Source organism: Anastrepha obliqua, chromosome 1, assembly GCF_027943255.1.
Source record: "Anastrepha obliqua isolate idAnaObli1 chromosome 1, idAnaObli1_1.0, whole genome shotgun sequence".
NCBI lineage: Eukaryota > Metazoa > Arthropoda > Insecta > Diptera > Tephritidae > Anastrepha > Anastrepha obliqua.
The window spans coordinates 36,354,050-36,369,224 of NC_072892.1; the positions used below are offsets into that span (position 1 = coordinate 36,354,050).

Sequence of the window (15,175 nt, forward strand, 5' to 3'; positions counted from 1 at the left end):
TTTTAAATAATTAGTATTTCGCATTCAGGAAGAAGCAACCAAAATATATACATACACACATACATACATATGTGCATGGAAAAATTCGTATATCAGTTGACAAAACAAAATCAGAAATAAACCTTTAAAAAGCACGCAAAATATACGTCTCACTGCTTGTCCTGTGGCGCCACAGCGTGGCGTTTACGCACCATACGCATCATCCGACGGCATCGACCACCCGGTGTTGCATTCACCTTAGCGTCGTGTGCAGCTGCGGCTGCCTTCAAAGCCGCTTCCTTAGTTTTATTGAAATCCTGTCGTGCAGAGGTTAACTGGCGCAACAGCTGCTCGACACGTAACCTAGCCGCTTCCACTAGCTGCGTTTTCTCGGCCAATTCTTGCTGTGCACCGCTAGCCGCCTGCTCGGCATTGCCTACATTCGATTGTGCTGTTTGCACAGCCTTCGTTAGCGTCTTCAGTTGCGTTTGCGCCTGTTGAGCCGAGCTTACGGCCGCATTAACATTCTGTTGGGCATTTTGCAATGAACTACTCTCCTCCTGTACCACAGCCTCAGCCTCGCGTACTTCCTGCTGCAACTGTTGGACGATTTGTTGCTTGCCGGCGAGCGCTGCCTCGGCTGCTTTCGCGGCTTGCATCGCTTTGTCCGCCAATTGACTCTTCACTTGCAAGGCAGCAGCCTCGCCGGCTGCTTGTTGAGCATCGGATGCGGCTTTGGCCTCCTGTGCTGCTTTCTGTGCTATGCTCGTTGCTTTTTGTTTAGCATTTCCGGACATCAAGGAATTTTGTTTGCACTCGCCCTCACTTCCAGGTCCTGATGCGCCACCCTCCTGGTGACCACCACCACTTTGCATAGAATCTTCACCGTATTGTACGTACATGTGCGGTAGCATGCGTTTCATCTTTCTGTGCTGTTGCTAAAGGTAGAAGCATCTAATCAAAAGTTCTTTTAAACCTTTTATCAACTATTTTAATGCATACCTGAATAGGATTGCTTTCGAAACCGTGCGCGTACAAAAACTGACCGTTGAATAGGATTAGTATGAAGAAAGCAAAACGCATCGTATGAATTCACAGAAAGAAAAATAATAGACGATAATCAAAATTATTTCATATCTGTTATGGCGTTGCGATTTTGTCAGAAAAGCACGTATAAATGGAAAATTTATTGAGTAAATGTCTTATTTTTATTGGAGTTTTTATGTGACTTTAAAAAATTAAAACTTTCGAGTTTTAAAAGCGTGTTCAAGTACAAAATATCTTTTTCATCTCTGAGAAGATTAAATATTACTTTTAGCCAAATATTATAAATTATCGTGAAGAAAAGTAGTCCGGTGCTGGCAAGTCAATATTGTCGCGGGAACTTTCGATCAGGACTTGCATGTTGCCTATCTATTTCTTAGTGATCTGCTATGCCGCAGACGCACGCTCTAAATTGGAGGCTAAATTACGAGCTGTGTCGCCTTGCGTGCTGTGAAAGTTATTCAATACTTCCATTCCGCAGTTTTTCTTTTATTGTCCGCACGCGTTCGTGCTTAACTACCATTTGGTGGGCCACGAATTCGAAATTCACTCTGGGCACGAGACACCAAATGACTGAAAACGTAGTTTTCAAGAGCAAACGGTCCTCGCCAGGTAATGGCAAACCTCCAAGTGTATTTCTACTATGAAAAAGCTCCTCTTAAAGAACGATCCGCCACTCAAGGGCGGTATGAGATTGTAGGTCCCTTCATTTTTGGAAAAACGTCAAGACGCGCACCACAAATTGGAGGAGATGAGGAGGAGCTCGGCCAGACACCCAACAAAGCAAACACGCCCCAATTATATAGTATATAATATTTTATAACCCTTCGCTGAGTCATTTATTAAACCGGAATAACCGAACACGACAGACAGTCGACGTCAAGGGGCGTTACATTTGTTTGCTACCGACGCTTCTTTGTCAGCCGGACAATGCATTGACCCTGCACAAAAATGAGTAGCGGACCATTGCGGAGACATTGAATGACTCAAAGTTGATATTGTTGTCATGATTGTCATGGTTTCTTTTTTGTGGATCATGATTTGCATCACGAAGGAAGAGCATACGAGAAAAGAGACTATGCAAAAACGAAACGCAACGGTGGTGACAGCAGAAAGCAATGTAACAAAAAATTTCTGACACTTTCATCCGCTTGCAGAGTGGTCAGCTACACCAGTTACCGAGAGTCATGCATTTCTAATAAGCAAACATGAGTTGCATGCAACCAAAACAAAAAAAAAAAAAAACACACACATGAGTTCATGTATTATGAGGTAGCGAAAGAAATGCAATAGCAGTAGCAATTGCAGCATACTCAGATGATGATGCTAGTCACCCCCAAACGTATATGACCGACCGACCGCCACACCACGCCATGGAGTACAGCAACCCACATATGCACGAATACGTCTGTAGACCCACAATGCGCAGCCTCACTCGCCTTGCTGCCACGACTTTATAAATACGATTGCTAGGCGCGCATGCGTAGCGTGTTTTCGACTGGTCGTATTCGCGTGCAGCTGCAAATCGATTTAAAGCATTCCGTGTGTTGGCGCACCACCAACCAACTACCTGCGGCAATATACACAACTGTTGTGGCAACTCCTTGCATTGCAGCGGCATATTTCAATTCCGTTCACACATTTCACTGCGGATATGTTGTTGCGAATGAAGCTGAAAGTGGTTTTTCCTGAAAAGTAAAAGCGAGCAAACACACATCTAACTATACGCTCGCCACTCCACCAGCCATTGGCATCCTCCCAACAAGACTTTTGGACCTGTTCACTTACTGGCATTGAATTGTAATTGAATGTTGAGCGCACTTGGACAATTATTCGTTTCGCAATTTCGAGCGCGAAAAAACTGGCAAAAACAGCAAAAAATTGTGATTAAAGACTCATATTATTTCACAATTGCAATATGTATAAATGTATGTATATGTGTGTACATGCATAACTGCACACATAACTAAATTTTTTCCAAGTGCATGCGCAGTGTTGGTTATTTTTGCGCGCAACTGTACGTAAGATAGTCAGATGTGATTTGATATTGGCAGCATCAGGACGAACGTAAAAACTACGCGCGCTTACTACGGAAGCGGGAAACAAATAGTTAAAAACCGCTTAACAGTGAAAAGTGCATGGAAATTATAAAAATAAAATACTTACGTTAATTATCGAGGAAACCCAATGAAGTGCTACATATAAATACAAACCAACCTAAAAAAATAGTAATTAAATACAAGGAAATATAATATACCATACACGCGCATTGTATTTATAAAACGCAAAAAATATTCGTCAATACTGCCGGAGTACTTCTGGCAGCAGCAACTGAAAGGTTGTTAGATAGAGTTTGATACCAGCTTTTGAAATAGTAAAGCGGCCATACGAATAAACCATTGTTGTACAAGAAAGTTATGTATGTCTCAGTTTTTTTCTTTTTTTCATTGCGTCAAAGCATTCTAAAGGTGAAAGAATTCTTTATTTAAATATTATTTGTAAAAAATCGATTTCTGCTAGAGATATGGTTGTCAACATTCTATAATAAGAATTTTAAGAGGGTCAATTTTGTGAAACGTTTTAACCTCCTATCCTCCCTCTTTGGGAGTCAAATTGCCCCTTTTTGAGAAAACTCCAAAGGTTCCTTTTAATTAAGACATTTGAGAACTAAAATGCTCTACGAAAATATCAGGTCAGTCCATGAGTTCGTGCGTATTTTACCCATAATTTCACTTTTGTACGATTTTTGCATACAAAAAGTTATACGCAGAATATAACGGAACTATTTATATTTTCTTTGATATATTGTGCATTTAACAAGTGATTTTAATCGCGGATTGAAGGACGTGTTGTTAAAAAATAAAATGGAATCTTCGAACGCATATAAGAGGCATATTTTGTATTTTTTTATAAAAGTGGTAAAAATGCAACAACTGCTGCTGCAGAAATAAACATCTTTTTTATTAATTTTAAAACCACCTTTAAAAAACGCACGAACTTATGGACTGACCTGATATTTGTCACAAAATTTAAGTGGGGGTTGCCGAGAATACTTAAATTCACTAACTCTACTGATCTACTTTCATGACTACTTGGTTGCTTTACTGTTTCTATTAATAAATTAAATTTTTTTGTACTTTGTTACTAATTGGTGGCCTAAGTGATATCAATCATAATCGTAAGAAAAATTCAAAAGTGTTTTAAAGGTTAAGTGAGAAGTGCTTAAGTATGCGAAGGGATTCACTTTGTTTATGTTTGTTATATTTTTACAAGATTTATATTGTTTGATAAATACTACAGGCCAACAACCAAAAAACTTTTTCGATAATTTTAACTAATTACTTTGTAATTTGGTGTCCTGATTACGAAAAAAATTATTAAAAAGTTATATCACCCATCAATTTTTCACATTTTACAATTAAGAAAAAGTAAAGTTTATGTACCAAAATGTATCGGATATATTTCACAGTCCTGCGAGGTACAGTTTCTAAAACGGCTATGGGTGTTTCTTGAAGGTTTTTTTATGCTAAAAACGAATATGACCTTGAAAATGCTCCAGCACGTCAGGATTTTTGGCAATTTGAGGTTAAATAATCAAAAAATGCAGATTTTGGTCATTTAAAAAATTTTTTTTTGAGCAAGGTAAAGTTTTTTTTTTAATTTTCCACAACGGCATCGCAAAGTACTACTCTTCAACTTTAAAATCCATTTTTAAAAATATTTTTGCGATGAATATAAAAAAAGTTATACTATTTTGAATTCGCCCTTTACAGGGGCGTTAGAGAGTTAGAAAGGTTGAATTTGCATATCTAAAAGTCTCCAATTCAAAATAGAATAACCTTTTTATATTAATCGTAAAAATATTTTTAAAAAAGGACCTTAAAGCTAAAGAGTAGTACTTTGCGATGCCGTTGTGCAAAATTAAAAAAAACTTTACCTTCCCCAAAAAAAAATTTTGTAAATGGCCAAAATCTGCATTTTTTGACTATTTAACCTCAAATTGCAAAAACTCCTGACGTGCTGGAGCATTTTCATGGTCATATTCGTTTTCCGCATAAAAAAACCTTGAAGAAATACCCATAGCGGTTTTAGAAGCTGTAAAAAAGCGAGATTTTGCAGGCCTGTGTACTTTTTCTCAAGCTGCCTACTTTATGTACCGAGTTAAGTAAATGAGAAATTGAGTATTTAAAAATTGAGAAATAGTCCCTTCCAAAAATAAACTCTTTCATAACTATGTACAGTTTGTCAAGGAAGTGTTTTGATATCTACCAATCTAGCGAAAATCGGGCGTATTGCTTGAGAAAATATGTATTCATAGTTCTCTTTCAATCTTTGGTTTTATTTGACTAATAAAAATAATTAAAAGTCAATAGTAGAAAATACAGTTAAAAAACAACAGCTTTTAATGCACTTCAAAAACAGCTGTCAATAAAGTCTTTTTACATCTGCAGTTAATATCTTTGAATTACATGTTTTAAAAAAGAAAACATAAATCAGCCTTTTGCATGACTACCACGAGCATCTACATAAGTACATATATATAACACCATGTTCTCATAGAAAGAATACATTTTTCATAGTCCTGGTGTATATTTTGCCATTGCTCTAAAATTAAGTTTTCGAGCTCTGCTCGACCTTTTAAATGATTTTGCAATTTTTTCTTTAAATATGGTTAATATCCCTACCTTGCGCTAGTGTATCCAATACTTCACAGGAATTAAAAAGAAGCCGCATTCTGACCATATGAGCTTTATATTTTGGATCTTTGTCCAGATAGAATTTAAACTGAGGTTTGTTGTCAACAATGAAGACAAATTTTGATACACTGTTTGTCAAATGGCATTGTATAATATTCGGTTATTTTTGATATTGCCATCTTATCTTATATAAACACCAAATCGCCCCTGCCCTTGCTAGATATGCATCCCCACGCCATGACTGAAAGTTTGGCAAATTTCACTGTCGGTCTAATATTCCGTCTTTCCAGTGCCTTAAATGACTGGCTCCACACTTCGTTGGGTCCATTGTTGTAGTACAGCATAATTTTAGTCTCATCGCTGAATATGAATGCCTCAACGCACCTAATGAATGTCTAACAAGCAATACGCGATTTGGACTCCTGAACGATTCCATGTCAAGTGATTCAAGTATTTTTAACACTGTCGTGAATTTTCTAAACACTGGTTAGTTTGTCGGCTGACTATAATTAGAGGTACACTGGACATTTTTTGAAAAAATTTGATCATTTTCAGATTTACTAAAAGTTGAAAATTATGGGATAAAGTTCTTTAATTGAACGTTGACGTTTTTCTTCTTTTTTTTTAAGATAAAATACATTTATTAAAAAATTATATTACTTTGTTCAAAGGTTCTGAAAAAACAGCACTTTTATGCTCAATAATCGCTGCAAGTTATAAAGGGTGGTTAAATTTCAATGGGCGATGTTGAATGTGAACCACATTTAAACGTCAACGACACCGTTGGACTTCTTTCTTTGGGGTTATTTGAAAGAAACAGTGTACGTCGATAAGCCAGTAACAATTCAATAGCTAAAGGATGAGATAATTCGGCACATTAACGGCATAGAACCTCAATTATGACTTAGCGTCATCGAAAATTTGGACCATCGGATTGAGGTGCGCCTTTCCTAAAAAAGTTGTATTTTATTCAAAATCAACACTGGCCCTTAAAACTTAATCACCCTTTATAATGGGATTCCACAACTTTTCGAGTTACAGCAAATCAGTGGAAAATACCTTCTAGTGAAGCACCAGCATAAAACTGCATGTATCGGGTGTTTTCTTAGAATGAAAACTACCGACGTTGATGGTTTGACAGCTTAGAAAGGCAAACTGTACTGATATTTCTGTTCAGTAAAATTTGGCATGCCATCATAAAACGTTTAACGTCAGAACGACACTTTCAAATTGCGGAATTTTACTTTTGAAAAAAAAAAAAAAAAATACCAGTCTAACGGTTAGACGCGATAGAAGTGAAACCTTCCGTAAAACAAACTGAGAGAGAATGAGACGAAAGCAGCGTTAGGGGCGGGATAATTATAGGTTCATTATAATATTGCTATAAAGTTCATATTTTATTTTCTTCATTTTATTATTATTCATCCTCAATGTTTTCAATTTCAACAAATGATACGAGTAGCTTATGATAGCTAAAATATGATACAAATGCTTTGGTTTCGATGTTGACAACATATCTTTGAAATACCGCGTCAACTGTTGTTTTTGATCGTGTTGTCGATTCAGTGCGATTGTTACACAAAAATACAAATACAAATACAAAATTAAGGAAAACTATTTTTCTAATAGCGCTCACCCCTCAGCAGGCAATGGCAAAACACCGAGTGTATTTCTGCCATGAAAAAAAGCTCCTCATAAACATATCATAAAATAAAATAAAATAACTGTATAAAAAAAATTTTTTTCTTGTGATTCGAACCAAGGATTTTGGATCGGAAGCTCACATTGCTAGTCGCTCGGCTACCGCGCCATGCTGTCGGCGCTGGCCTAAAAGTTATTTAGTTCGTCGCTACGTTTATATCAACATATAATATAACGCTTCGTAGCCAAGAGTGTCGCTTTTTTCGTTTCACTTTTTCTCAAATCACTCCCAACGATTCTAAAGAAGTTTTCACTTCAAAAATCTAAAAGCGAAGTGTTCTTCTTCAACGAAATGTCATATAAAATACAGCTCGTGCAAGAATTTAATCCAATTGACCATCGTTCTCGTCGTATTTTTGCTGATTGGACTCATTTAGATAGAATGGGTCATGTAACTCCTAGTCGCGGCAGATATATGTTCAAAAAATAAATCCCATGATATTATATGCCAGATTATAATAAAAAAACTAATACCAACAATATTTCGGTATTGTACATATTATCATTTTAAGTGCTCAAACTCTTAAAAAAACGCCCGATACTAGTTACCTGAGTAGTCCAATTCACTTATTCACTAAGATTATGAATTTTTTTTATTCCATTTAAATTTTTATTCTTTAAAAGAGATGATCACATCTAAATATACGGCCGATTTCGTGTAATGGCAAACCATTTATACTGAAAACAATAATATTCTTCTGAAGATAAAAGTTGTATGATAATATACTAGGTGTGTTCAAAAAATAAGGTGAATTTTAAAATTTCGCGTGCTACGTACATTCGACTTTCGATAATAATTTTTTTTTTACGTTGGTACGCTCGTCTCGAAGAAATGTTCGCGGTTTTAGTAATATAGTTTAGTTTGCTTGTGAAAGGCACAAATAAAACAAATGTTTTGCGTGTTCGGCGATTTTCTGCAAAGCGATTTTTTCGCAAAACACTTGTCTTATTTATGCCTCTCACAAACAAACTAAATATACTATATTGAAACCGTAAAGAATCATTGAGACGAGTGTACCAAAATGTAAAAATAATAATAAACGAAAGTCGAATGTGCATAGCCCGCGAAATTTTAATTCGCCTTTTTTTTAACACACCTCGTATAAGTAGTTTAGAAACAGAGTGTATATGTGGAAAGAGAAGTTTAAATTTTGACGTGTGTAAAAAGCACTTAGGTAAATTTATTTGATAACATAGATAAAAGTTCATACAAAGCCCTGGGTATTGAACCTAACCAAACTTTCTAACAGATTAAGTCCTACGCAAAAAAGTTATATCTCCGAGGTCATATCTTCCTCTTAGTTAAATGGTATATGACCTTTGCAAACCTTAGCAAATTTACATCACAGCTGTACTACTATAAGGGATCAAAAGTTAGATATTTTTAAATTAGAAGTATTATATTTTAATGAAATGTAAACCGATTTTTAACCCTGAACTTACTTACTCTTAAACAACAAAGATTAATTATGTCCAATTCCTAGTAATTACAAAGTCGACATTAAAAGCAAACCAAACATTTTTTTAAATTTTATTATGTTGAAAAAATCATGTCCGAATATCACAGCGAAGGGTGTACTCAAAGTCGAAACGGCAAATGATGTAATCAACTTATTTGTTAAATTTCTTAGTTAAAATTTTGCCTCCCAGTCTAGCCTAAATCTCGGCCGCTCAAATTCCACATCTCCTTTCCAGCGTTGTCGCTTGGATTTAAACATGTGAAGGAGGTTTATTAAGTATTCGTTACTGATCTAGTTAACTTAGTTTACAAAAATCTAGTTTACTTAGAGAAAAAATGACTTGGATAATAAATCGCCATCTGCCATCTATTCGCACACATAATACAAATAATTTATAATATACTAGCGAAAACCCGCCCGTTCCGCTGGTCGTCTTTAAAAAAATCTAGATTAATTAATTAAATTAAGCCGAAAAATACTGTGTGTATTTTATAAAAATTCTCGCGCATGAATAGTAATGAAAGAAGTTTTAAATAGTAGTAGCAATTAAAAAACGTTTGATGTGATTTACTTTATTACTTTTTTTATTGTAATGCTCTTTGGTATACAATATTCTTCATTTTTCCATGCGTTGTTAAATAAATGAACAATACCGATGGCTTACCAACTCTTGAGCATGAAACATAAAGTTGGCCATGAGAAAAACATGGGTATTCTAAATCAATACCACAAATTGATAAAGTTTGGCCTTGTGACTTATTAATGGTAATCGCGAATGCAAGGCGAACAGGAAATCGAAGACGTTTGAATTCAAACGGCATATTCGATGGTATCATTGGTATTCGCGGTATTAAAACGTCTTCACCAGAGTATTTTCTATTCAAAATTGTTGCTTCAATGACGTTATTCATCAATCTCTTAACTGTTAATCGAGTACCATTACATAGTCGTGGTTGATTTATGTTTCTCAACATAATAATCGGTGCTCCTATTTTCAAGTTTAGCATGTGTGGCGGTAATCCAGGTAAATCAAAGGAATTCAAAAATTCAGTGGGATAATTTACAATATCATCTTGATTTGTAACAGTGTCAACGGATCGATATGTTTGTTCTGGACTTGGTATGTTAGCCAAAATAGCCGCATTCATTTCATTCACATCTTTATTTTTGCCAGCCATGATGGCTCGTTCACTAAGCCAATCATGATTTTTGTAATTTTGAGGCAAATTTGGGAAAAAACTTTGAATTAACTGTTCTTTCGTTTGACATATTTGACAAAAGTTTTGTTGTAAAGTCATTAGGCCAGTTAAATTATCGACATTATCTCTGCGAAAAAGCAGAGAAGGAGAAGAGAACTGTTCTATTCCCCCCCGCTTTAACCCAGCTATGTGTTCAGGTGCAAATGACTTTTTTGCGTGAAGTCTGATATAAAATAAGTTCTATTTACTCTTCTTAAATTTATATAAACTTTTCCAGGCGAAGTAAAAAAACTGACATATATTTGCTTCAACCATATATTTGTGAGTACACAGGTAGTACGTAAATATATGAATGATATAGATAATATCTCATATTAGCATAACCTTTCTGCAAAAAATTAAGGAAACGATCACCAATCACGCCGGCAATGAATTTTTCACTATAAATGACTTCAGATTAACGTTTATATAATAAGCGTATATGTAACATTTTAAAATTTGTTTACAATTTTTTTTTAATTGTTAATAATAAGTGGTCTTCCTCTTCCTCTTCCTGTAGCTATTCCTTTTCCTCTTCCATCTCCAGCTCCATCTCCTTTCTTTATCCCGGAAACGGGCAGTAAAAATTACTTCACTTAAAAGCTTTCATCAACAGCTTCCATCTGATACCCATATTGTACAAGCACATCCAAGCGTACCTTGGTCCACCTTTTCGGCTATATCTCGAGACCCTGGTAACTCAGAGATCTAAAAAATACTCTGTATTAAAGCACTCATCAGTAGCTTTGATTTGATACCCACAATGTAAAAACACATCCTAGGGTTACCCGTGTCCTCGTTTTGGCCTTCGGCAGCGCCACCTGGTGGTGAGTGGAATCAATAAACATATTATACTAACCTTCACCGTGGAAAAATATATATATATACCAAATCTCATAATAATCGGTCCAGACACACACGACCAAAATGTATTCAATTCTAATGAATGCTATGTGCCGTACAAAAAATACGTGCGGCAAAGAGCAAAAACACACTCACTTAACTGGCGCACCGCACACACGCGTTATCGGATTTCAACCAAACTTCACAGAAACCTTTGCCAAAGCAACACCAAGAATGTGTGAAACTTTCATTGTTTTCCTTACAAGCGTTGCTGAGATTACCGGAGACAAATGACACTTTTTTTCGGCTTAATTTTATATATATATAGATTCCACGTGCCCATTAAATTTCATATTTTTGTCTAGATACTTCATTCGGTCCACCTTCTCAATGATACTGATGGCCTTAGGGATATACATAAGTGTCAGCCAGATCAATGGACTTGCATTTAAAACAAAATGGTTAAACGAGGAGTAGCAGGTAAACTGCTACTGTGGTACCTCAATGGATCTGCAACGAGCTAAGTGAGTTGGTTTAGAGACCGATTGCCTCTTCTACCTACATACTTACCCACCTACCAACTTCTCAAAAACAATATATTTTATTTTTAACTCAATTTGACTACTGATATTTATTTCCATCATTTTTGCTTTCTGTTCGGTTAATTTTAATTTAATACCTTCGAGCCATAGATTTACTTGTGGTTTCGCATTAAATTTCACGTTTTCCTTCTACATCTGCGTGCATTACTATTTTACAGTGTTTTTTTTTAAGTTTTCATTATCATTTATGTAAATAATAAATAGTAAAGCTCCTAGGATGGAACCGTGTGGCATTTCTATCAGGTCACTCCATAAGTTCGTGCGTATTTTACCCATAATTTCACTTTTGTACGATTTTTGCATACAAAAAATTACTCGCGGGATATAACGGAACTATTTATATTTTCTTTGATATATCTTGCATTCAATAAGTGATTTCAATCGCGGATAGAAGCACGTGATGTTAAAAAATAGAATGGAATCTTCAAACGCGTATAAGAGGCATATTTTGTATTTTTTTTTTAGTGGTAAAAATGCAACAACTGCTGCTGCAGAAATGAACTATGTTCACGGAGAGGATACCGTGAGTGTAAGGACTGCGCAAAAGTGGTTTTCAAAATTCCGAAGTGGTAACTGCGACGTGGTGGATGCCCCGCGCGCTGGTCGTCCTAAAGTCTTTAACTCCGAAGACGATATGATAGCTCAGAGGTTACATTCATCGCATGGAACAGTTCACAGGCACCTGGTTCAGTTGGGAAAGGTTTCAAAGCTGGGAAAATGGGTTCCGCATAGACCTTCCGTCGCCAACCTACAGCAGAGAGTGAATGTGTGTTCTCAGCTGCTGCAACGGCTTGAAAATGAAAGTTTTTTGAACCGTATCGTTACTGGTGATGAAAAATGGGTCCGTTACAATAATCCTGTTCGCAAACACCAATGGTTAGATAAAAATGAAAAACCAGAACCGACGAGAGATGGCCTTCACCCCAAGAAGATTCTCCTGCCTATTTGGTGGGATATGGCCGGTATTGTTTATTATGAACTTCTGGAACCAAACCAGACGACAACTGCTGATTATTATTCCCATCAGCTATCAAACCTGAATGAGGCACTTAACAAAAATCGACCGTCTTTAGTGAGTAGACGCAAAGTTTTGTTTCACCACGACAACGCAAGACTCATATCGCAAGTCAAACATTAGGCAAGCTGAACGAGCTCGGATGTGAGCTAATACCGCATCCACCATACTCTCCGGATATTGCACCTTGTGATTATCACGTGGACTTCAATCTCATATGAGGAGCAAGAGCTACTCCTCAAAAGAAGCCATAAAAACGGATATCGAAGCGCATTTTGGCTCCAAGGACAAACATTTTTTTGAGCAGGAATTAAAAATTTGCCTAAACGTTGGAAGACATTGTAAATAATGAAAGAAAATATATTATTGATTAATAATTTAAACATCTTTTTTATTAATTTTAAAACCACCTTTAAAAAATGCACGAATTTATGGACTGACCTGATATTTCGACATTTCCAAAACCAGAGGATAAATGGATATTTAGGTTCTTTCAGCTCTTTAGGTTAGATAGGAATTGAGATATTTTAATTCATTGTCCCTTATTCTCTTTTAAAGTCTTAAAATGTAGCCATAACTTTAGTTTACCATTCCATACTAGTCCACTCGTTTATTAGGTAGTATACTGCAGTTTCGCATGAATATTTCTTTCTGAAACCAGATTTGAATTTCGAGAGTAGGTTATTTTTTTCCATATATTGTTGACAATCCTCTCAAGCAGATTTTATACGGCTTCTAAGCCATTTGATCTTAGTTCTTTGCATTTGTCTGTATCTCTAATTTTTTCTATAGGCGATATCATTGAATTTTTTAACGGTTTTGGGAATTCACCTTCGAGTATTAAGAACTCTCAGCAATTTAGGACTTGGTGTAGCCCAATGTTATAATGATATTTTTGGACGAATATTATCAAAATCAGATTTATTCTTTATAGAAGATGATCGTAACATGCAGGCTAAGCTAACATTTTTCTAGCCACTGCACATATTTCTGGTTGCTCTCTTCTCAAAAATATAATAATAGTAATAATAATTGTCTTTGCAGATTAAAGGAGCAAACTATACATTTCTTGAAACAAAACTTTTACTTCAACTAAAATGCTGGCGCTACATCATCTTGCCCTGATGCTTTTCCTAATTGGTTAGTATTTCTTCGAATTGGTCAAAATATTATAGCAAAAGCATTTTCAATTCACAGTTCCCTCGATTCTCCCAGCGGACACATTCTTCACGGTAACGGCCCGCAAAGTAAAGCGAACCGGGAACTACTTAAACGTACCACCCCCACAGCCTCCACATCTACAACCACAACCACATCCACATCCCCAACCACAACAGGCACAATCTGCACCCACCGCAGCTGCAGTACATCACGTGGAACAAGAGCCTTATCCTTACGAAGATATCAATGAGCATGACTTTCACTCCCAACCAGATATAGCACGCTACGCAACAGATTTTACCCCCACACAAGCGCAAACACACCCGCATACCCATACGATTGCTCATTCTTCCGCTTCTGGTGGAAAATATCTCATCGACAATGGTTTACGTAGCATTGCCAAAGGCTCAGCAGATCAAGCCAACTCTGCGGTGGCTAGCCAAAATGCTGCCGGCAAACAAGCTGCTTACGTAGCGAAAAGTACACTTGCGCAAGCAGCTGCACAAGCCGCTGGCACCGCGGTAGCTGTGTTAAAAGGCAAAGAAGTGCTTTTGCGACGACTTGAAGAGCAAAATATAGATGAACACAAAGCCTTGGAAAGTGAGCTGACACAACTGCAGCAGGCGAAACGCTCCGCCAAGACGGCGCAGTATGCAGCACAACAAGCCATTAATCACGTGTCCGTGTTAACGGCGGCACTTAATAATGCACAATCTGGCTCTGAGTTGGCACAGAGGGCAGCCTCTGAGGCGGCAGCAGAGTTGGCTTCACAGATCGATATGGTTGCACAGTCCAAGGCGAAATTGGAACAAATCGAATCACATGTCTATACAGCTCGTTTGGATTATGAAGAGACGAAAGACGCGGCTGAAAAGGCAACACTGTCTGCACAGGAGGCGCAGATAAACGCCAATGATGCGGCGGTACATGCGAATGTGGAACTAAGCGAAGCGGTTCATGTGCATGATAAGAGTGATCGCAATGCGGCTACGCAGATCGGCTCGGCTGGACCAACGAGTGGTTATGGACTTAAAAAGAAGTAATTGAAATATACGAAGAAAATAAAGTGGTTTATTCGTATAGCGGAATAAAAGAAGTGTTAAGTTGTAAGTTTTTTTTATTTATTTAAAAATTAAATATTTATTGAAAGACTTTAATAGGAGGTAACTAAAGTTCTTATACCATATACAAGCATATCTGTATGTTCAAATTATATCTTGAAGTACAATAAAGTCAAATCAGATTCAAATATTCCAAAAAATGTCAGCTATTTTAATGAAATTTAGAAACAATGACGAAAGGTAAGTCAAGACAAGCAGGTCCTTCAAATTGTTTGTTTTAAAATTTTGGTTCAGTAGGGTTCTTGTGCAGTTAGACCTGAGTGGCGACCAAAATTTTCGGGTAATTCCGCAGGTAAGTTCATTAAGCCTGCTTT

The 15,175-nt window shown here is 36.6% G+C and overlaps 2 protein-coding genes across 2 annotated transcripts; one reads left to right on the forward strand and one right to left on the reverse strand.

The window, feature by feature from the left end:
• On the reverse strand, positions 1–1,190 carry LOC129249797 (restin homolog). The gene is made up of 2 exons (XM_054889445.1): positions 982–1,190; positions 1–917 (listed from the first exon to the last, which is right to left on the reverse strand). Exons 1-2 carry the CDS (start codon positions 1,060–1,062, stop codon positions 150–152), a joined length of 849 nt encoding a protein of 282 aa, XP_054745420.1. The 5' UTR covers positions 1,063–1,190; the 3' UTR covers positions 1–149.
• A 12,442-nt stretch (positions 1,191–13,632) lies between these two features.
• Positions 13,633–14,783, forward strand: LOC129247240 (uncharacterized). The gene is made up of 2 exons (XM_054886323.1): positions 13,633–13,719; positions 13,777–14,783. The coding sequence occupies exons 1-2, from the start codon at positions 13,677–13,679 to the stop codon at positions 14,781–14,783; spliced, it is 1,050 nt and encodes a 349-aa protein (XP_054742298.1). The 5' UTR covers positions 13,633–13,676.
• The last annotated feature ends 392 nt before the right edge of the window (positions 14,784–15,175 follow it).

Coding starts and splice junctions, on each gene's coding strand:
- LOC129249797 (XM_054889445.1), bottom strand. CDS start 1,062: ATGCGTTTTGCTTTCTTCATACTAATCCTATTCAACGGTCAGTTTTTG. Junction 918..981: donor TCGAAAGCAATCCTATTCAG/GTATGCATTAAA, acceptor TTCTACCTTTAG/CAACAGCACAGAAAGATGAA.
- LOC129247240 (XM_054886323.1), top strand. CDS start 13,677: ATGCTGGCGCTACATCATCTTGCCCTGATGCTTTTCCTAATTG. Junction 13,720..13,776: donor CCTGATGCTTTTCCTAATTG/GTTAGTATTTCT, acceptor TTCAATTCACAG/TTCCCTCGATTCTCCCAGCG.